The sequence below is a fragment of the Colossoma macropomum genome, unplaced genomic scaffold (assembly GCF_904425465.1).
Source record: "Colossoma macropomum unplaced genomic scaffold, Colossoma_macropomum, whole genome shotgun sequence".
In the NCBI taxonomy this organism is placed as follows: Eukaryota; Metazoa; Chordata; class Actinopteri; order Characiformes; family Serrasalmidae; genus Colossoma; species Colossoma macropomum.
Genome location: NW_023494784.1, coordinates 43,071,454 through 43,095,104, shown reverse-complemented (window position 1 = coordinate 43,095,104; position 23,651 = coordinate 43,071,454). Strand labels below are relative to the sequence as shown.

Below are 23,651 nucleotides of genomic sequence, written 5' to 3'. Positions count from 1 at the left end.
AATAAAATAAAGAACATTACAAATCATTAACTCTATTTTGAAATCTCATGTTATTAACAATACATATTATACAGTTCCTTATTCTCTTTGAAGCAAATCAAGAAATTAACCTGGATTGCTGAATGCAACAGATTATACTGATTATGCTGATAATACATCTGTTCAATGTTTTACAAATATAATAGCCTTTATTATTATCTGTTTCCTGCTCTCTGGCATAAATTCCATCCGTCTTTAAAATACCTCTCACTGAAACCCCTCCCACTGAAACTCCTCCTACATGCTGAGTGTGAGACGTGTGCAGAGCTTTATGAGCTGTACTGTTGTGTTTTGCTGAGTCTACTTTTATTGGTGGGTTTATGGAGAATTCTGGAACTGGAGAATCTCTCTGAAGGGAAATGATCACTAACTGGATCTACAGCCGCCAGTTTGACTTGAAACAAACCTGAAATCAGAGACTGAGTGTTTCACAGAACTGAGAGTGAAAGTCTGAGCGTTCTCACTGGAAGAAACAGCAGGTGAAGAAAATGGCTTCTAAATCTTTCTCAGAGGAGGATCTCTCCTGTCCTGTGTGCTTTCAAATCTTCAAAGATCCTGTTATTCTGCGCTGCAGCCACAGTGTGTGTAAAGACTGTTTGCAGCGGTTCTGGGAAACCAAAGAATCCAGAGAATGTCCAGTTTGTAGGAGAAGATCTTCAATGGAGAACCCTCTACCAAACCTGGCTTTAAAGAACCTGTCTGAGAGTTTCTTACAGGAGAGAAGGCAAAGAAGTTCAACAGGGTCTGAAAACATCTGCCGTGTGCACGGTGAGAAACTCAGACTCTTCTGTCTAGACGATCTACAGCCTGTGTGTGTGGTGTGTTGGGTCTCTCAAATACACATGAACCACAAATTTCTCTCCCTTCAGGATGCAGCACTTGACTACAGGGTAGGCTATGAATGACCGCTCTTTGAAGAAGTTCTATGTGGACTTTATATCTAGTGTTTTTTCTTACAAAAATGGTAATTTGTTTCAGGAGAAACTCAAAACTGCACTGAAGCTTCTGAAGGAGAAACTGCAGATCTTTAAAAGGTTTAAACTGAATTTGGATCAGACTGCAGAACATATAAAGGTTAGAATAACAAAATCTTCTGAGATTATGATTCTGAACCCACATCCTCACATAATCATTCATATTTGATTTGATTTACTGCTTCCTTCCAGACTCAGGCCCAACACACAGAGAGACAGATTAAGGAGGAGTTTGAGAAGCTTCATCAGTTTCTACGAGATGAAGAGGCAGCCAGGATATCAGCACTGAGGGAGGAAGAGGAGCAGAAGAGTCAGACGATGAAGGAGAAGATTAAGAAGATGAGCAGAGAGATATCAGCACTTTCAGACACAATCAGAGCCACAGAAGAGGAGCTGGGAGCTGAAGATGTTTCATTCTTGCAGGTGAGTGCAATTAATGCAGCGTAAGAAAGTGTAGAATGAAAACAAACAATTCTGTTTTACAGAACTTTACTGAAAATGGGAACAAAACCACTCTCAACACTTCTAGTAAGTAAAACTTAAAAACTTAATCTAAAATCTTATAAAATTGTATAACCTTTTAAAGTAATATTAAGAATATATTAAAATGTGTAATTTTCATAGAATTATGACATTAACAATATCACCAACACTCAGCTTGCTCTGCCTCCTGATCTGCTGCTTTGTGGGTAATGTTAAAGTGTCTTGTTTTGCAGGGTATTCACTTGCATTTGGGCCCATGTTTGAGGGGCCCAGTTCCAAACCCTGCTTAAATATCTTAGGCTTCCAGTTAGTGGTTAGCAACCGTTACTATAGTGTGTTAATTAGCTTAAAATGACAGGTTGGCCAAGGAACACCTTCACAGCTGACGACAGAATAATTCTCACTATAATGAAGAAAAATCCCCATATATCTGTTGGACAGATCAGAAACATTCTTTAAGAGGTAAGTGTGGATTTGGAGTACTGTCCACAGAATACTTCATGAACAAGAATACAGAGGCTACACTGCAAGATGCAAACTACTAGTTAGCCACAAAAACAAGATGGCCACAGGGGTGACATTTAGAGGGGGTGCTAGGGAGTGCTAAAACACCACCTGAAAAATGTCCAGCAGCCCTTAAAAATGTTCGTTTGCAGATTAGAAATGTAATTGGGCTACCAGTTCTTACATTTTTTGCACCTTCAATAACATATACATCAATTTGTGTACCATGTATACAATCACATTTACCAAGAACGCTCAGTAAACTCCTGATATAAGATCATTCCTCTTTTAGCTTACTTTTAATCAAACATTAGCCTACCCTAAAACATTGATCTTGAACCAGTTATTAAAAATATATCACAAGATTGACACAGTTGATTATTTTTGGTTTGCTGTTTAAATATGGATCTCACTCTCTTGTTCCTTCCATAAGACAATGTAAAAGTTCAAAACTAAACAATAATCATAAGGAGAGTGATAACTCCTGCCACTTTGAGTCAGTAGGTTTCTTCTTCAGTCACAGTACTGCGTCAGTGCCCACAAGTGTGTTTATATTGCCATAGCCAGTGGTCGTTTTTACAGCTCCACCATAACATCGAAGTGGTAGCCTAACCATCACCTTGTTGGCACATCACCTCCATAATCGTATTTCTGGTGAAAAAGTACATCACTTCCTTCCTGAAGGTCTGACACAGGGGTAGGCCTGGGTGGGCCTGGTCCTAACCAGATTGATCACATGACCAATATGGACAGAATATTTATTAAGCTGTAGTTTTAAGATAAAGTAAGATGATAAGATAATGTGTGTGTGATTGTGTATGTATGTCTGTCTGCCCTGCGATAGACTGGCGACCTGTCCAGGGTGTATCCTGCCTTCCGCCCAATGACAGCTGGGATAGGCTCCAGCACCCCACCGCGACCCAGAAAGATAAGCGGTTTAGATGATGTATGTATGTATGTAAGATGATAACATGAAATTTAAGATGAAATTTGACCTGGAGTGCTGTCTCTTTATTATGGCTAATGAAATCATTACACTTTCTGCCACTCTCCTTCGTCAAGCCTTGAATTCATTATCTGTGCTAGTGTTTGAATTTGCAGCTCCAGCTGTGGGTAAAACATGTAACTGTAGAATGTGTAAAGTGAGCTTTTGTCCCTTATAGAATACAGTTTAAAAAATCTGTTCAAGAAAACTGAACTGACAGTAAATGTAACTGGTTTAACCCTTGAGTGGTGTTCGGGTCTGTGGGACCCATTTTCAATGTTTACCAAAAGAAAAAAATATTAATTATTATTTCAACCCCAGATTCTTTGGCTTTTGCTTATTTTCTGTGAAGAACATATAAAATAACATATTTTCCATGACTTCACACTGTACACATTTACATTACACATGTGGTATTGGGGTGAACCCACGGGGAATAAAAGAGTGGAAGTGCTGTGTTACTTCACTCTGTTCTCCTCTTACATGGCCTGCTGTTAGTATGTGTGTGTGTGTGCCTGTGTGTGTATGTGTGATGTTGGATATTCTCAGATTCACGCCTGGTTGAGTGGTTGGCCGGGAATCCTGGGTCTACCAAAATTAAGGACTGTGACTCCAAAAGTAAGTGCAAATATGCCAATGTTTATTAAGTGAATTACAAAAGGAAAAAAGAAAAAAAACTGGAAGAAAACGAAAAGAAAATGAGTTCTCTCATAGAACAAGTACATAGAACTGTTTAGGACCTCAAACACCCATTAGCTTGGTCCAAACTCTGCCCTGGCTTAACCTCAGCACAGGAACTTTTTGTCACAAGGTTGCGAGACCGAAGAGACTTCCCTCAAACTCTTGTTTCAAAAAAGACCTCCCCGCTAGCCTGACCTTCCCGTGTGTTTAAACCTCTAACCCCACCCTGGGTTAAACCAGTTAACACAAAGGGGTAGGTGCTCTGCAAACATAATCCAATAATTAGGTAATTACTCCCCACCATGTTTAAAACTGACATATCAGCAGGGCTGTACACATTCTACAGGTAAGTATACTTTTACATGGCTTACAGTAACAATATTCTTTTCCTTTTCAGGTTTACTGACGACAGGATCACTCCCCTCTCTCCATATGGTTGTGGGCCCTTACAGTCTGGATCAAAGGGAATGATAAAGGGAATGCTTATCAAATTCTGGACTCCTTAACACAGGCTCTGAGCACAAGCACTCTTTTAAGTATTTAAAAGCTGCCTCACACTCCTGAGTCCATTTCACATGTTGTGGCATGTCCTTCTTTACCAAGTCCGTCAGGACTGCTGCTTGTTCTGAAAATCTCGGGATGAATCTCCTATACCACCCGACAAGTCCCAAGAAGGATCTCACCCTTCGCTTGGTTGTTGGCACCAGACACTGTCTAACCACCTCTACCTTTTCAACCTACAGACAGTTCCACCTTCCAAGGTGTATCTGAGATAGGAGACGGAACTCCTTGCAAGATGACATTTAGCTGGATTCACTGTCAGTCCTGCTTCCTGAATCTTTCAAAGCACAGTCTCCATGTGCCAGATGTGCTCGTCATGTCATGCTGTAGATGACCACGTCTTCAATGTATGCTGCCGCAAAGTCTTCTGTCCCTTTCACCACCTCATCTATGAGCCTCTGGAATGTGGCTGCTGTTCCATGGAGTCCAAATGGCATCACAGAGAAATGGAATTAGCCATTGGGCTTCTGGAACGCCGTTAGCTCTTCGGCCGACTGGTCCAGTGGCACAGAGGTCGAGTGTTGACAAGAACTTTGCTTTACCCAATCCCTCAATAAGTTCATCGCTCTTGACATTGGGTAGGGGTCAAAAGCAGATACCACGTTTAGCTTTGAGACTAGTTGATGGTTCAATCACCCCGAGCTGCAGCATGGTTTCTACTTCCATCTTCAGGTCAGGAATCAGGTGTGCTGGCACCCTACAGTTTGTCTGTTTTATGGGATCTGATCTCAGAAGACAGATGCTGTGTTGTATTGTGCTGGTCCTGCCTGGCTCTTCACTGAAGAGGTTTGGCGGAATAATCCTGCTCAGCTCCTCTCGTTGGTTTGGTCTCAGGTGCGTTAGGTCAGGTGATGGGCTGGTGTCATCAACTGATGGGAAGTACTGTTCGCTGCACTCCTCTTCCTCATCCACAGCTGGTACCCACAGGGGCTCTGAGGTGTTGTCTTTGGGCTCATTCTAGGCTCGAAGCATGTTGATGTGGAAAACTTGTAATTTTTTCTTTTTGTCTGGGAGTGACAGCTCGTATGTTGTCTGGTTGATACACCTAATTACTTTATAGGGACCTTGCCATTTTGCCAACAAGCTGGTATCTGATGAAGGCAGGAGGACGTGCACTTTCTCCTGGGATTAACTCTCTATCCTTCACTGTCTTGTCAAACGATTCTTTTTGACGTGTTTGGGCCTTCTCCATATTTCAGTCTTTGGTCAGGGTTTTGTCCTTCCCAGGCAATGATACGTCATTTGTGAGGTTAAATGTAGTTGTTGGGCCAATGCCTTAAGGATATTGTGGGTAAAATTAGCAAAACGCTGTTGATTATACCAACCATAGTTATTCCAATCAACATTTTTATTCATTTGAAGAGAGTGGAGAGTAGAAGAGAATCCTGCTGCTATTGAATTCATCGCTTTAAATTCATCTGGAATTCCCTGAGGTACCCTGATTGTATCTATATAGACACATCTGTGTTTTCAGTCATCAGAGATTGCTTGGGCCCTTGGCTTGAGGTGCCCTTGATCTGTTTAGCCTCTCTGCTGGGATTATCTGCAGTCTTTCAGCAAACATGACTAAGCAACATAAACCAGTCCACCGATCGGGTAGGAAGCGGCACAGTTTATTGCCACCACAGTGCCAGAAAATATCCTGGCGAGGCTTACCTTAATCATTAATTACATAAACCCTGGGTTTTAACATGTGTTAATGAGTAACTTACCTACATCCTTGGCATAGGAAATAACAGGGGCCAGATAAAAACACTCATAATCAGCATCTAGATTATCAACAAACTGGTATGGAGGTCTGGAAAAAAAATTCTTTGCTCAGGCCTGTGACGTGATACAGGCCTTTAATTTTTCAGAACAATTATGGTTTGAAAAAAAACATCCTTAAAGATAGAGGATACCATTATGTTATGTGCAGACATACACAAATAGCATGGTGTATTGCCAATGGTGGTGCACACAGTAAAATTGGCCTTATGATACCACAAATTGTTAGACAATGAATGTTGCAAAAATGGGTTCCGTTCCAACCCTCCCAATGCAGGAGAGAGTGAAAGCAGGAATATAAGATATAGGAACAGCAACTCAAACATAAGCAAAAACAAAGTTATTTAAAATACATACTCATATGGTCGTGTATCAACAGTTTTCTGGCCTGTTTGCAACTTTGCGCTGTGGGACAGGCAGCCTAGGCCCCTAGGGGAGAGGTTACTAGCACGTCACCCCGCAACGTGTCATCTCAATGGCCCATCTTCGTCGATCCTGTTTCCTCTGAGTCCATGTAGGATCAAAAGAGAAAGTCTGAAATAACAAAACACTAAGTGCAATATCAGTTTAAAGTATGGTCACAATGTGAAACTTTGCACAGTACTTCATGTGGTTTTCTAGGATTTAAGTAATAACAATATACTGTCACACGAAAGTAAGGAAATCTGTCAAGGTCAGGGTCAGCTGTAAGAAACAGGACAAGGTCCAGAAAGTGTAGTCCAGTCCCTGTTTCTTTAGCAGGTTCACAGTAGCTTTGGTCAGGCAGTGAAGTCTTCTGGGATTCTGCCACGGTCCTGGTGGTAAGCTGAGGTGGCAGATGGGGGCCTAGAAGTAGTTGTAGTTATTCACCAGGGATATAGGCGAGAATCTATCTGGGCTGCAGTCATAACATAACCAAATATTTACAACTCAGTCTACCTGGCGGCCCCCTTTTATTCTACTAGCATGTATCCATTGTGGTTGTGCATCAGTCAAAACAGCTGTTCTGGTTACTGCAATGACAGTGCATGGTGGTCTGTTGAGTGCTTCTCCAACTTTCCTAGGAAGCAAACGTTTAATTAGTACCTTGTATTCTGGCTTAAAAGGGTGTGTTGGTTGGTCTGTGGGGAGAGGGAGAGAAACAGCAACATTAGCTTGTATGCTGGTTGATTTATTGATCAGGGCTTCTGTGTGTAATCTGTCACAATTGTGTCCATATCTCCACTGATTATCTGACCAGGTTTACCTTGCACTCATGGTGTTGGGAATGGCCATCCCATCAATACCTCAAAAGGAGACAATTTTGTGGTTGAGTGTCATGTGTATTCCACAAAGAATGGCTGGGAATAATTCAACTGATTTCTTACTTCTAGTCTGTTGCCTTTCTTTAACAGTTCTGTTTGTATGTTCAACAATGCCCAATGACTAAGGATGATTTGGAATGTGAAAATTCCATTCAATGCCAAGGTACTGGCATAATTGTTGTGTTACACTAGATGTAATACACTATTAATTGACGTTAGGATGCCAAAACGTGGTATAATTTCTTTGGCTAAAATTCTTACCACTGTTTTCGTATTTTCTGTCACACAGGCGAAGGCCTCACACCATTTTGAGAAAACGCAAATCATTGTGAGCAAATGCTTTAATTGTCCTTTGAGAGTCTTTGGCTTCCCATTGACAAAATGAAACCAAGATAGTTTGACAGTACTGCAGCTTGTCAAGGGCAGCTTTGGAACCACACACAGCCAAATGCTGAAGCAGACACACAGAGCCAGCCTTGCATGTGACCTCATCCTTTGCTGTTAGTAGCAAATCACCAGCATACTGTAGCACCGTGCAGCCTTCTGCTAAAGTGAAAGTAGTCAGGGAATCACGCACAGCGGCAGTGGGAGTATCCACACATCCTTGCGGGAGGCACTGCCATGTGTATTGTTTCCCTTTAAACCTAAGAGCAAAAATATGCTGAGTGTCCTCATGGATTGGGATGCAGAAAAAGGCTGAACACAAGTCTACAACAGTGAAATGTGTGTGTTACTGGGATTGTATTAACAATGGCAGACACATCTGGCACAGTTGGTGCACGTGGAACGACAACTTCATTTACCCGCCATAAATCTAGTGTAAACCTCCAACCTCTACCACCCACCTTGCATACAAAATTAATTGGTGTGTTATGGGGAGATACTGTTTCAGTAACCACACCTTGTTTTAGCAGTAATTGTATCACCCCCTCAATTCCTACCTCCTTTTCTCTAGACAAAGGGTATTGCCTGCAGACTGGCTGTTGTGTTGACAATTGGGCTTTATACGGTTCGCAGTTTAATAGACCCACTTCGTCCCTATATTCTGCCCATAATGATTTAGGGACATCTTGCAGATATTTTGGGTTTTTTAATGATGTACTTGTGGTGCCCTCATCAACAGAAAAAGCATAATTGCGCTCATTGGACACAATCATTTTTCCTTCATCAAAAGAAATGGATAAACACAATTTGGACACAACATCGCGACCCAGCAAATTGAATGGGAAATCTGGAATAATGACAAACTTGCGTGAAAAGGAGATTCCCTGATCATTTTGTAATGGATACGCCTTTGTAAACACATTTTCAGAATTTAAAATGAGGGGAGTACCATCCACTAAGAGTGTTTTAACTTATTTACTATACCCAAAGTGCATCAAAACCAAAAAAATAAAAACACAACCAAGGAGAAAAAATAACACAATAAATACAAAACTAAAGCTCAGTCAGTTCATTCTCAATGTCTGTCAAAAGTTCATTCAGTTGTTGAGTCCATAGAAAAAAATCTAAATAGCAAAAAAATTGGATAGCTCTCACTAGGGTAATTGTCCTTTGAACCTATCCTTCACCCCAGCACAATCCACGAATCCTGTGTATTGTGTTGTTGAAGGAAAGTCCGAACTCAAATGGTCCCTGTTCTGAGCCGCTGTGAGCCAATGCAGTCATGAAACCTTTGTCCAAACGAATTGCACATTGAGCAAAGTCCATATGAGAAAAGCTAGTTGTTGAAAAGATGAGTATAGAGAGAAATTCACAAAACAAAAATATACAAGAAGAAAAAGAACCCTTCTGCAAAAGAAAACAGCACAAAACTTCATATAAATAAAAAATACACAAATATCGGCTGAATATACCTATAGTTAAGCAATAACAAACTTACATCAAACCAGGGTCTTTATTAATGAGGCATGGAGCTAACCACTTCCACTAAGCCTACAATGCTATCTCATGGATCCCCTTTTGGCTTGTAAACTGATCTCCTACCACAGTACTGCCACTTGGGTTAGGAATTACCATGAGAGAAAGCAAAAATGTGACAACTGTCACACACCTCCCTGCTTGTTTAAGGTTTTATCAAGCCATGAAATCTTTTAATATTTTCAACATGGTAGGTAACATTGATTGTGAATCTGAATTCTGGAATCCAAGAACAGGCCCTAAGAACAATGATTATCTTTGACAAAGGATGTGTTCATGGTTTTTAAGGTCCCATTTAGCGCAGGTAGCGCATTGCTTGCAGTGCATCCATACGTCTTTGCATATTTCAGGCCAGTAAGCCACACTGAGTAACCTACTGAAGGTTTTTCATGCGACCAAGATGACCACTTAAGGGGTTATCATGAGCAAAGAGAAGGAATTTTGGTCTTAACATGGTGGGTATTACTAGTTGAAGTATTTGTCCTTGTTGGGTGTTCATTATACTTCGGAACAGATACCCATTGTGTTCTGCATATTGCGTATGGTTGGGGGATTTATCTGTACCTTTTGTGGCTTGCCATAGGGGTTGAAGTGCAGGATCTTCCTTCTGATGCTTCCCAATCTCCTCCCAATTATTCGGTAGGTCTTCACCTTGAGGAAGAGCATTGTGAGTAGCTAGGAGACAAGGCTGAACTTCAGGCATACTGCAAGAAAGTGAGTCTGGGACAACATTACATCTCCCTTTACTGTAGTGCACATTAAAATCAAACCCTTGCCAATATATGGCCCACCTTATGAGACGTGAGGATGGTCGAGGTTGGTTGAACACCCAGGTCAAAGCAGCATGGTCTGTGTACACCTCAAAATGTCGCCCTTCAAGGTAGTGCCACCACTTTTCAACAGCCCACACGACTGTTAGACACTCTTTTTCAGAAAAAGAATAGTTCTTTTCAGCACTATTCAGCCATCATGAAGCATAAGCAATTACATGTTCAGCTCCATCCCAGTCTTGTGTGAGAACTACGCCCAACCTACTTCACTAGCATCAGTTTGTACTTTAACGGACATGTTAAATTAGGAACAGTTAAGGCATTGAGTGGTGCTGCACACCCTGAAAATCTGGGTATGAACCTATGATACCAACCTGCAAGCCCCAGGAACCTTTGTGCTTCGTTTATGTTGCGAGGCACTGTGAAGTTCTTCACTGCTTCGATTTTGGCTGCCTCTGTCTTGATTCCTTCATGTGAGATGACATGACCGAGATATGTGAGAGATTTTTGTAAAAGATTGCAATTTATGAGATTGAGGGTAAGGCCAGATTTCTCCAACAGGCTAAAAACATGTTGAAAGTAGGTGAGGGGCTGTTCAACAGAGCTGGAATAGACCACAGTGTAATCAGTATAGACAAAACAGAACTTGCCTATGGCATCTTTAAGCACAGAATTCATCAAATGCTGGAATGTAGCTGCGGAATTCTTTAGACCAAAAGGAAGGCATACAAAATGGTATAAGTTGTTCTTAACCACAAATGCAGTCTTAAGGATGCTGTTTGGGTCCATACTGACCTGCCAGTAGCCACTTTTCAGGTCCACTGTACTGAACACTAGCTCCATGGAGTGATTCACAGATGTCCTGGACTTGTGGCATGGGAAATCTGTCCAAGTGTGTCTTGGCATTTAGGGCCCTGCAGTCTACACAGACAGGTGTTCCACTATCCTTTTTTGGTACTAGGACAACAGGAGCTGACCAAGAAGATGTTGAGGGTTCGATGATGCCATCGCTAAAGCATGGTCTCAATCTCCTTATCTAAGAATTGTTGTTTTGCTGCTGGAATAGGGTAGGCTTTTCTTTGTATTGGAATTTCATCTACAGTTAGTATTTGGTGACTGATGACTGTAGTATGTCCTAGTTTGTCGGTGCAAACTGTTGGACAACTCAAAAGCATGCTTTCCAACTGCTGCATTTCTGTAGGTGTAGCATCAGCCTGTTCCACCAACTGCTGAATGGTCTTTGCAGATACTGTGATCTTCCCTGTAGCAAGATACAGACTGCTGGGGTTGAAAACAGGATTACTATTACAACATGCAAAGCTATGAGCACTGTCACCATAAACGGATAGCCTATAGGTATATTGGTAATTGGTAAAATCCAGAACGATTCCTGCTGTTAATAAAAACTGCAGTCCTAGTATGATAGGAAAAACGTGGTCTTGGTCTCTAAAGATGAATAATTCAATGGAGAAATCATGTCCATGCAATGTACATTGCCAAGTCACCCTTCCAAGCGCAGTCTGCAACTGCCAATTAGCCAATGTGAACTTCTGACCCTGACTTGACCTCCAGATCTCACTGACAGCCTTTACTTACATCCAGTGTGATTCCTGAATCAACAAAAAAGTACTGCCGGTGTCAACTACAGTGTCATATCTATGACTTCTCAAGTAGATTGGAAAACTGAGTGTTTTTACCTCCAGATGTGTTTGCTCACAATGTAAAGCTGCGGTATGGTTGGATCGCTTTTTTGGTGGTCTATTGTCAGGCCTTTTATTTTGATTTTGGGCTTCTTGTTGAGCTTGTGTCCAATATGATCTTTCCTCAGACAGATCTCTCTCTGCCAAAGTGCAGAGCCATACCAACTTATCTACCGTGAAAACTGTCTCCCTTAAAATACTCACTAGCCGTTACGTAAAATTGTATGTATAATGTCTTTCTCTTTCATGGAGGTCTTCCACCATAGACATAATGCACGATAGCAAAATGCAAACTCTTGAATGCTTTCATCAGCTCCCTCTTTTTTCTCATGTAAGCACTTTTCTGCCTCCTCTTCATGGTCTTCAGATAAAAAGGAGTGTAAAAACATTGATTTGAACTCTTGATGCATTTTTTTTCTGCTAACCACCAGTCTTTTGCAGTATCCGATAAAACAGATGTCAAAGTGGCTAAAATCTCTGCATCACTGAGGGGTCTCACAGCTAGATGCTCCTCGCATCTTTCAATAAAATCCACAGGATCTTGCTCTGAACTGCCATATCTGGGGAAGTCAAGTTTGATTGGTGCTGTATACTTCAGCACATAAGAACAGCTGTCAGAAACACCTGCTGGAGTGGATGTAGTGGGGTTTGATACTAGGTATGGGCTTGGCGTGGGTTGGATAGGTGAGCTGGGTTGGTGTCGGGAAACCATACACTTGAGTTATACGTCTCGTCTCTTGAGACAGTCTGATACTGACTGACCTAAATCCTGTAGCTGATTTTCCAGATCTTGCTTGACTCTACCACATTCTCTTTCAATTTGAATATGACCATTTCTTCTGTGGCTCACCTTTCATTTTCAATCACATCATGCAGATCCCATATCAGCGATTCCAACTTGACCTCACTTTATCTGGTTATTCTCCATCGGAGATCCAGGAGTGTGTTAGATCAAGAGACACAGACACAGGCGCATTGATGTTCAGACACATTTATTTATTTTTAGAATAGGAGGGTCTCTTTATACATTTAGAAGCATACATGAGTAGCAGTAAGCCAATACACAGATGAACAAGGTTTCTGAGAACAACATACAGCTAAGCTGGGGTGATTAAGAACAGGAAACCATGGCTGAGCAAGGCATGGATGCCAGGAAATGTACATGTGTCTTTTTAAACTTACTGGTCAAGACGTTTTGTTCAGACAGAAAGACATAAGATGACCAATTTATAACGAAGTTAGTGTGCTTGTAGAAGAGGTTTATTGTACAGAAAAGATTATCCTTTTAAGGAAATCCATGGAATTCCCTTCATTCCTCCTTTTTATTCCATAGGAATAACACATTTAAAAGTAGAATCCACTACCAGGGATGGGTAAAAAACCTGTAACAAGGCCCAATCAGTACAGGAGAAGTTCCAGCCTACCTAAATTTTTTTGGCGTAGGATATTCATATTCCTGGGTGGATTCAAACATGCTCAGGCATTTACTTCAGAAGTCAGCTAAACTTGTGACTAGTAAAAACTGTGTCAGCATGCAGCACACAATCTAAAATGAAATGATGTTGCAAAGAACATTAAATATTAAATAAAAACAGTCAAAATTTAAAGAAAAGAACAATCAACAGACCCATTACCAGGGTCTTCAGAAGGGCGATTAAAAACTGGTTTAGACAACAGAGGGTTTTCATGGCAAGGGTAAAAGATCTCTCAGCAGAGCATGGGATTAAAGATTGGGTGCAAGATATAATACAACAATCTGAGCATTAAATAACAGGAGGCCTATGTTTGTTTACTCCTGATTTAAGAATTCATATGATGTCGTCCTCCACTCCGGGGCTTTATTTTCTACTTTAAAACTTGTCCAGTCAAAAGAATTAAACAAGGTTAAAATTATCCAGAGTGATTTTGTAGATGTGATTTCAGACATTTTCATAGACCTCATTTTTTAAAATGGTTTATAAAGAGAATTGGGAAAGTGAAATTTAGGCGTTACAAGTACCAGCAGAGAATCTGGCACATTTGATTGCTTCATACAGCTCTAGCTCTGTGACTATACGTACACACAAAAATAATGCGTAACTATGTAAAGATTTTCATGAAAATTATTTGTTATATATATTTATAATATTTAATGATAGTGAAAGTTGATGAGAGAACTCCTCCACATTCTCTGGAAGTGATGTACTCATATTTTGGGGGAGAATGTAAAATACTGACTAAAACTAGTGGAAAGAAGAGGTACTGCAGAATCACTGGACGTTTTCTAATAAACTGTGTACGACTGAATCCAGCAAAGCAGAACATCAAGAATGTACTTTTTCTGTACACAATTATGTATTATGAGTTTACTGGGTATAGTTATGTTTAAAAAAATAATGAAAATATTCACAGATACACAGATTTGACCACTTCACAAGTGGAGTAAAGGTTATTACTGGGTCAATTTTGGCCTTTTTCTAACATATTGTAATGTTTGACCTGATTCATAGTAAGAAACAGGTGTGTTTTTTCCTAAATCTGATAAGAAACATCTGTACAGACATGGGAAATGTTTATGTATTACTTTAGTGGAATTCTACATAAATTTCTTACCTACGATCCCTGTGGTATTTGCATTGTGTGCATGATTCTTATTTTGTAAAATAAAAAAATAAATACATGAATGAATAAAGAGCACATTCACTGATACCACTCTCATTGTTTTACAGAACTACAAGGCCACAGTGAAAAGGTGAGTGTTATTGTCTCCTGTCTCTCTCTCTTTTCTGTGGTTCTGAACTCAAAGCTTCAGCAGCACTGAGTCTTGAATGTTCTTCCAGAGCTCCGTTCACAAAGCAGGATCCAGAGAGCCTTTCAGGAGCGCTGCTCCATGTGGAGAAACACCTGGCCAACCTGAAGTTCACAGTCTGGGAGAAGATGCAGAAGATCGTTCAGTTTAGTGAGTCTCACTTTCTCTAGCTCTCTTTTTTTCTTTGTTTCTTTCTTATTTTCTTTCTTCCATTCTGTCTTATTTTTCTCACATATGTTGGGGCAGATCCACTAAGGTTTTGCACTGTCATAAATCCTATTTTGCCAATAAAAAGTTACTGTTGTGATGGGAGCAGATTATTATAATAAAGCATCTGCTCCGATTTACAAATGCTGATAGTAAATACTGACTAGGCCAGATTAAGACCCCCACAAGTCACTGGGTGTTGAAGGTCTAAGGCCCCCCTATCCTCTTACTCCCGCTATAGTCATCCCTCCCCATGAGTCACACACACACACTATGAGCATCCACTGCAACCAGTGTATCATAATAAACCAGGTATTGAAGTAAATTAAGGGATAAATTAATAAGCAAATTTTTTTCTAATGACCCTTTTCATCTGTGTAAAAATGTTATCTGATTTTTTAAACTGATGAACACAGCATTACAGCTGCAGGAAGCCGTCTTTCCTCTGAATGCACAGCTAACTATTACTAAATTTAAAGCCAGACAATATAAATTAACCATTTAGTAGGTGTAACATGACTTGTGCTGCCCCGGGCTCAAGGCGGACGCTGGAGGCAGTGTTCAGAGTCGCAGCAGCCATTTCACTTTATTTTTCACTCCAAAACAACACAAAACAAACCAAACAACCTCATCAAAGCTGGCCACTTTTCAGTGGCTTAAAAACGAGACTTTTCAGTCCTTTTCTCACTCAAGCTTTTCAGCTCTTTAGTCTTCAGTCTGTCGTTGCTGCTTGTTCCTCTCTCTTCTCTCTTTTTGTTATAAGGTGCTGAGCACCTGAGCCAAGAGGGGACGAGAGCTTGTTGCTCTGCCTCCCCGTCACTGCACCCCGCTCAGCAGCTTGGCCACCCGGATCGAACACAAGACAAATTAAGGGTTCATCTTCGCTCAGAGTTAGGGCCCCGCCTTCCTGCTGGCTCTCACGGCTGTCATCCATGAGGCTTCATGTTCTGAATAGCTATGGAACAGGAGATGAATCCATATGGAGAAAACAAAAAAAAAACACAAAAATCACTCTTCCCTTCTCTTTAAAACATGCATCCTGAAAGTTTGCTGAAATGTATACATGAACATTCAGGAAGAACAATACAAGGAAATTTAAAAAACTAAACCACAAATCATTCTAAACTAACGTACACTGACATTGTATCTTTGGATCTTTGACGACTTTGTGCATAGAATGAGACGCTTTCTTTCTTAACATCAGTACAAGACAATTGATGCTCTTGATCTGAGCAAGAAAGCTCAGAAACCACTGGCAACAATGACGCAGAAACCTTTTTTAAACATAAACTGATGTTATTTCAATCTGTTTTTGTCTTTGGAAATGTGTAGAAAACAGCAGCCTCTACTCTGTCAGGATCTGCTAACGCTTGACTGAGGTAATGGCAGATAGCAGCAGATGTTAATCAGTGTTTGGAGCGTTAAGAAACGTAAATAAGGCAGGACGACCCACACGTTCAGAAATGACATGGAGAGAGTCAGGATTTTGATTTGCCACAATACAGTAACAACTCTCACAGAAAACAAATCAAATTCCATTCTCATACAAAATGCAGTGTTTCATTGGGAAGACTTCTAATCAATCTGTAGTTGTGGTCTGTGTTGCTCTAAGTGATTTTCAACGTAACAGATGATTTTTACATAATTTTTCAGTATGTTATGTCTTGTATGTATTAAATGCCCTTTAGCACACAGAGCTCCAGCTTGCTCACGCAAGTCTCCCTGAGGGTAGATTTGGCCATACTTGGTGATTATGAGCTTTATTTGATGCTAGTGAAAAGCTTGTCTTGTTTTTGGCGCTAACATGGTGTTGTTTCAGAGACGCCTGTCCAATAAAAGGCTAGCCTGATGTTTTTTCCTATTTCTGGCAGCAGATTGTCATTTTGTTTTGTTTGACTTCTTGAAATTGTTTAATTAATATATCAAAATAATAACTTATGTCAAAATAACTAGGTATTATATTGAAATAATTACACTTTCTGAAAGTCATTATTTTGGCTTACTAAGTCTACTTTCCCACATTGAGTTTAATACTTTACAGCTCGAGCTTAAACACTGACTTTTGGAGCTTATAAGATCTGCATGTAGCATATTTTTTATTTATTTGAATATTGCAGTTTTTCAGTGAACCTTTTAGTAAATTTTCCAACTTATAGCCTAACTGTGAATATTATTAGAGGAGCCTGTTAGCTTTTGGATTGATAGCTTGGTGTATTTATGAAAAGCTGAAATGAAACAGTCGATTAGCTTTTTAGGATTGTTGATGGTTTTTAAATGATTTCAGATGCAATTTAACTGCTGCATAACTCTTTCATTTCCTAACATGTATGTGCATATATTTAATAGTCACAAAATAGGATATGTTGATTACAGTAATATACTTCTGGTAGTATGTGCTCTTGTAAATATAGTTTTGCATTTAAAACTACAATACATCTTTACTGTAAATTAACATTAAAGTGTGAGTGCAGTAAATATTAATTAAAATAACTACCTGACAACTTTGATGCCAGTAAATTAGGCTGTTGTAATTGTTTACAGTGTATGATTAAACTCATGATGTATTTTTATTTCTGTGTAAATTACATGTTTGTATTTTTTCTTCAGCTCCTGTAACTCTGGACCCCAACACTGCTCATCCTGATCTCATCCTGTCTGATGATCTGACCAGTGCGAGATATAGTAATGAGAAACAGCAGCTTCCTGATAATCCAGAGAGATTTGATATGGGTGTATGTGCCCTGGGCTCTTGGGGCTTTAACTCAGGAACTCACTGCTGGGATGTTGAAGTTGGAAACAATAAACACTGGATTCTGGGTGTGATGACAGAATCTGCTCAGAAGAAGGGAAGTATATACTCAAGGAGTGGAGTGTGGTGTGTGTGGTATTACAGAGGTGAATATGGAGCCTGTTCTTCACCACAAACAGAAACTGACCTCTCAGTAGGTCAGAAACTGCAGAGGGTCAGAGTGCAGCTGGACTGGGACAGAGGAAAACTCTCATTCTCTGATCCTCTCACTAACACACACTTACACACTTTCACACACACATTCACTGAGAGAGTTTTTCCACTGTTTGGTACTCGTGACATCAGCCCTGTGAAAATCACAGAAGTGCAGTTTGGTGTATCAGTGAATCAGCTCAGTTAGAGCTCATTCAGTCTTTGTGTGGATCAGCACTGAAATACTGATTAATACTGAAATGATCACTGCAGTTATAAGACCTGTTCAGTTACTGCAGCTGAGCTGGGATTATTTGAGGAATCTTATTGAGCTGCTTAAACACATTTGTAGAAGGTTTATCTGCTTTTTTAAACACTAATGGAAACTACATTAAAGTAGTCTGAAACAGTCTGAAAAAACACTACATATACATATATGTATATATTTCTTGCTCAGTATGTAAAAAATGGACGATCATGCAGATTAACATTGAAAAAATATGCAAGTATGATAGTTGGTGGATTAATCATATTTATGTTGAGATATTGAACACATCCATTCATAAGATTCTTCTTACATCAGCGTGAGCTTTACTGTCTCTCATTGTTGCTTAAACACAGTTGTGGAAAGTTCATCTTCATTTCTGAAGCTCTTCTGTGACCCTGATAACAGTAACACAAACCAGGTTGTTGGGTTTCCTGTATTTTGTCTTGTATTGTTTTTGTCTATTGTAAGTTTGGTTAAGATCAGGGGTTAAACTGGAATTTGGGACGTGGGGGAGCCCTATTTTTCCAATGAGTGTCAACAATGTAGGAAGTGAACTCTGTTCAGTGTATGTGGTTCTATATGGAGTTCTAACACTGATACCATGAAAATGGGATTAAAACTAACAGCCTGTCAGTTTCTGTCTGAACGGCTTAATGAAGTCAATTAATTTGTTTGGAAGTTTTAAGTTTTCCCTGTTTGTCAGTTTTGTCATCAAATTTATATGATGATGTGATTCTTATCTGACAAAAATGAAATGTGGAATGAGTAACATTAAAATTGATTAAACCATAAAAATGTCAGAGCACATCTGTGATTATTATATGTCAATCAGATGGTTCTTATTCAGAAATAAGATTAAAGGAAATAGGATCAGTTCTCTTTGTGAAAATACAGGATCCAAAGGGCCTTTAAAGTTAATTTTTGGTTGTGAAGCCAGTTTAAAGTTATGGTGTAGCTTCGCATATTAGCAGGGCGTCAGATCGCGGGTAATGGTGGACCTGACTAACTGGGGGCTAGTCTCACAAATAGAAAAAGGTAGGCTACAAACACACTGTCAGAAGTTCACTAAGTTCACTAAATTTCAGGCTGAAAATGAAACCAATTTGTCATCACTTTACTAAATGATTCATTTTTCTCAAGTGGATTCACATTTTGAGGAACAATTGCGGCAATTTTTGTATCTAGCTTTGTTTTTCACAAAAAAGGTGATTTATTACTGGAAGAACTCAAAACTGCACTGAAGCCCCTGAAGAAGAAACTAAAGATCTTTAAAAGGTTTAAACTGAATTTGGATCAGACTGCAGAACATATAAAGGTTAGAATAACAAAATCTTCTGAGATTATGATTCTGAACCCACATCCTCACATAATCATTCATATTTGATTTGATTTACTGCTTCCTTCCAGACTCAGGCCCAACACACAGAGAGACAGATTAAGGAGGAGTTTAAGAAGCTTCACCAGTTTCTACGAGATGAAGAGGCAGCCAGGATATCAGCACTGAGGGAGGAAGAGGAGCAGAAGAGTCAGAGGATGAAGGAGAAGATTGAGAAGATGAGCAGAGAGATATCAGCACTTTCAGACACAATCAGAGCCGTAGAAGAGGAGATGGGAGCTGAAGATGTTTCATTCTTACAGGTGAGGATGATTCAGTCAGTGTTACAAACTGTACAAGGAACGAAAACCAACAATTCATTCTCAATTGAAGATGAGAACAAAAACACTTTCAGCACTTCTAGAGTGAAAACTTGAAATAAAGTGTGGCTCACCAGGAAAAATGTATTAAAAATGGTTAATTTTCATAGAATTATACTATTAATAATATGACCGACACTCAGATTGCTTTCCCTACTGATCTTCTGCTTTGTGAGTGATGTTAAATAAAGTAGTAAAGTCAGTGTCGGAGCGTCTGGCTATGCAGGGTGTGCACTTGCATGTGGGGCTACGTTTTGGGGGTCTGTGAATCACATCTGTTTCTTATATTATTAATTTATAATCGCCTCTGCTTTTTACTAACAATAATTGACCAATTCCCAACCCTGCTTAATTTTCTTAGGCCTCCAATCAGTGGTTAGAAAAGTTACTGGATTATTCTACTGAACTGGTTCAAAGTCAGAGTTCAAAACACATTTCAGATTTAACTGACTTGGACTGTAAACTAAAATCTTTTTGCTTTGAGTGACTCTGTACCTTAATTATGTTAATTTTACCAAAAAAAAGATTGAACATTCCATTTTGTCACTACCAGAACAATCATAACACTGCCAAAAATTTAGCAAACGAGGGCTCCAAAGTGGTGCAACTGTCTAAGAGCTGGCCCTGTCATCAGTACAACTGGCCTCGCTCTCTTTTTGTGGGTAGGATGCCCCTCCACCTCCTGTGTCCCCTGATCAACAAGTACAGTGCTAGCCAGGGCAGGCGTCTGTGAGCTGACATAAAAGAACTGGCAGTTGGCACTTTCCTCCGAGCGCATTTAGCTGTACGATGACGTTGCGTTAGAGGCAGTTCGATAAGATGCGGTGGTGCTTCACAGATCTCAGAGGAAGCCTGTCCCAGCTTTAGCCCTCCTAGAGCTGGTGGAATTGTGTGATTGGGGGTGATAGTCCTAACTAGTGGGTGGATAAATTGAGAAGAAATTTAGGAAAAAAACTTCACAAATGTTTTGGTTGTGACTGTATGTTACTAGCAGACATAGCTTTGAACAGTTGTACACACATAAAACCTAAAAATATTTTTCATTAAAACACAAAAAAGTTTATTTGATTGTAGAAAATATATGTTTCGCTAGTGACAATTCTTATTATTACACACTGATTTTCAGACTTTGGAACACATTTACAAAGAAATCTAACCGCCCACCATGTGAAGTCTCACTGCCTGCTGGGAAATGCAGGGGTGTGGCTAAAATTAAGCTCTGTCTACAGACTAAAACTCTGTGTTTTAGTAACGACATGGCAAAACATGGCACAGCACTTTTTAAATATTTGAAAATGAAAAAAGTAATTAAAAAAATACTTAAAAGAAACACTGAAAAATACAAAGAAAATTATAAGTATTATTTTCACAGGTTGAAATGTAGTGGTTAGGGTTTGGGACAGACACCTCCCAATGGAAAGTACCTTTTAAAAGAAGATTTTGTATATTTAGCTGATTACTATATCAATTATTGTCTTTGGTTTAAATAAATCATATATGATATATATGATAATATATGATAATGGGATGAATACTAAATGGGCCGATCTCAGACAATTTGACACTATTAGTATTATTATATTACTTCATGATAGGCTCTCCTCTCCTCTCTCCTGGATTAAGGGGGTCCGGTCTAACAGCTTTACATATGGACCCTTAACATTACATGATGTTGTCTAAATGTATAATTTCTATATTTGACTACTTAAAAGAATTAAACTATGTCCAGATTAAGCAGGATGATTTGAACATTTCCATAGTCCTTTTTTTATCGAAGTGCTTCATAAGACCGAGTGAAAGTGTACACACAAAAATAATGCTGAGCATCTACGTAAAGATCAATACTTATGAAAGTGAAAGTTGACATGAGAACTCCTCGTACTCTGGAAGTGATGCACTCAAGGGAGGAGAATGGAAAATACTGACAGCTAGTGTAAAGGCGAGGTACTGCAGAATTCACTGGAAGCATTTCATTGTTTTATTCATTGTATATTTGTCATTAATCATTAAAGGGATTAAAATGTGTTAACAATTTCATATTATGTCAATTAGTTACACTCTAAAATGTACATACAATGCCACTTATTACTAGTGCACTGTACTTGGCAGTTCTATGAACTACCAGCCATCACAAATTTTCTTCACTCCTCAGTTTTCCATATTGACATCAAATAATTTCACCTCCTTTCAGTTTAATAAATCCCAGCAACAAAAACAAATACTATATATATATATAGTCTGGGATGTAAAGAGTCATTCAGAGAGTGGTTTTGAGTGGTTTGATGTGAAATAGTTTATTGTGGAGAAACTTACAGGCTTATTTACTATAACAGACAAATTTATTTATTATCCAAAACCACCAGTGAACCTATATGTGTCTACTGAGTTTTATATGGAATGTTGATGATAAAATATCCTAAATCTGAAAAAAGTAAGTTTTTTTTGGGACCTATGTGTACCTCACAGCCAGGAGTGGATTAAAATAACTGGCTTCAAGTAGATTTTAAGCTGAAACTTTATCACAAAACTGTTGCAAAACAGTGTCTCAGACATTATGCAGTCTATTCATAACTATTTCATGTAATAACTTTGTGATGAAACTCTTCAGACATTTCACATCAGACCTCTCTGCATGACTTTGTTTACATCTTAGCCATTTAATTATGCAGAAATAAAAAAAATTGGTGGAATTCCCCTTTAAGCTCACACTGTAAAAATGTTTAGCTTGCACAACAAAAAAATACAGAATTTTCAAAATTCACTGAACTTTTGTAAATTAGTAAGTTAGACTGACTTGGTCTTGATTTTTGGTCAACACAAAAAAAATATTTAGCTGAGCTAACATGAGAACATTTGTTGCACTGAGAAGTACGATTAGTCTCAAGCAAAGCTCTTTGAGTTGTGCTAACTTTTCTTTCTTTGTTGAACGAAGAAAATTTAGTTAATGTAACCGTTACATTCAAACTCACTAAACAAAGCTTTCTGAAGTTCAGTTAACTAAAAATATTCATTGGAAATCAGTACTAAGGAATAAAAGAACACAGTTGGTGTCAAGCTCTTCAGTAAAATCGTAAACAAGTAAAGAAAGGTAGTACAACACAGGTGATCAGAGCTGAGCAATCAATACTTTTCCCCAGTTCTAAGAAAATAATGTCATACGTTAAGCCACTATATTCTGTATCATGTCTTGTAAATGTAACCACCTTGAATCTATGCTTATGTTTCATTTAATGTATAGGTGCACATTGTAGTTCTGCAGTTGCAGAATGTAGCTGACCTGTTTCTCTGCATAATTTGTTAACCCTTTCACCTCATTTATCAATGATCAGGACCCCAACCAGGACCATCACGGAGCAGGTATTGTTATTATTTTGTTCTCAGCATTGCAGTGATACTGGCATGGTAGTGTGTGTGGTTTTGGTACAGCAATGCTTTAAACATCTCAGGGTCACTGCTGGAGTGAGAATACCAAAAAAAAGCCAACAGTGTCCTGTGGCCAGCATCTTGTGACCACTGATGAAGGATTAAAGGATAACCAAAACTGTGCAGCAACAGATGAGCTATCATCTTTAACTTTATGTCTATACACTTAAAAAGATGGGTTAAAAGGTTCTTTAGTAAAGAAAATGGTTCTATATAGAGCCCTAATGGTTCTATACAGCATCCTAAAGGTTCCTCCTATTGTTATGATGTCAAGTTTCTAACAATAGAAGAACCCTTTTGGATGCTATATAGAACACTTTTCAAAACAGTTTTGTGTAGAACCATGTATAGCACAAGCTGAAAAAAAACTTTTATGGTGCAAAGAACCCTTTAATCATGCAAAGGGTTCTTCGAGTGTTCAGTTTTCTTCATAGAACCTTTTTCTTTATTTAAGAGTCTTTGAAGAACCATCATTTTTTCAAGAGTGTGCAAGGTGGACCAACAAGGTAGGAGTGTCTAATAGAGTGGACAGTGAGTAGCCACAGTGTTTAAAAACTCCAGCATCACTGCTGTGTCCAACAACACCCAAATAATACCTGCTCTGTGGTGGTCCTGCGGGGGTTCTGACCGCTCAAGAACAGGGTGAAAGGGGGCTAAAAGGT

The 23,651-nt window shown here is 39.2% G+C and overlaps 1 protein-coding gene across 1 annotated transcript; it reads left to right on the top strand.

Annotated features, from left to right (window-relative positions):
- Window positions 1-295: 295 nt before the first annotated feature.
- Window positions 296-18,647, top strand: LOC118809145 (zinc-binding protein A33-like). Its single transcript, XM_036572162.1, has 6 exons — window positions 296-929; window positions 1,018-1,113; window positions 1,206-1,436; window positions 14,376-14,398; window positions 14,487-14,605; window positions 17,270-18,647. The coding sequence occupies exons 1-6, from the start codon at window positions 528-530 to the stop codon at window positions 17,809-17,811; spliced, it is 1,413 nt and encodes a 470-aa protein (XP_036428055.1). The 5' UTR covers window positions 296-527; the 3' UTR covers window positions 17,812-18,647.
- Window positions 18,648-23,651: the final 5,004 nt, after the last annotated feature.

Coding starts and splice junctions, on each gene's coding strand:
- LOC118809145 (XM_036572162.1), top strand. CDS start 528: ATGGCTTCTAAATCTTTCTCAGAGGAGGATCTCTCCTGTCCTGTGTGC. Junction 1,114..1,205: donor AGACTGCAGAACATATAAAG/GTTAGAATAACA, acceptor GCTTCCTTCCAG/ACTCAGGCCCAACACACAGA. Junction 1,437..14,375: donor AAGATGTTTCATTCTTGCAG/GTGAGTGCAATT, acceptor ATTGTTTTACAG/AACTACAAGGCCACAGTGAA.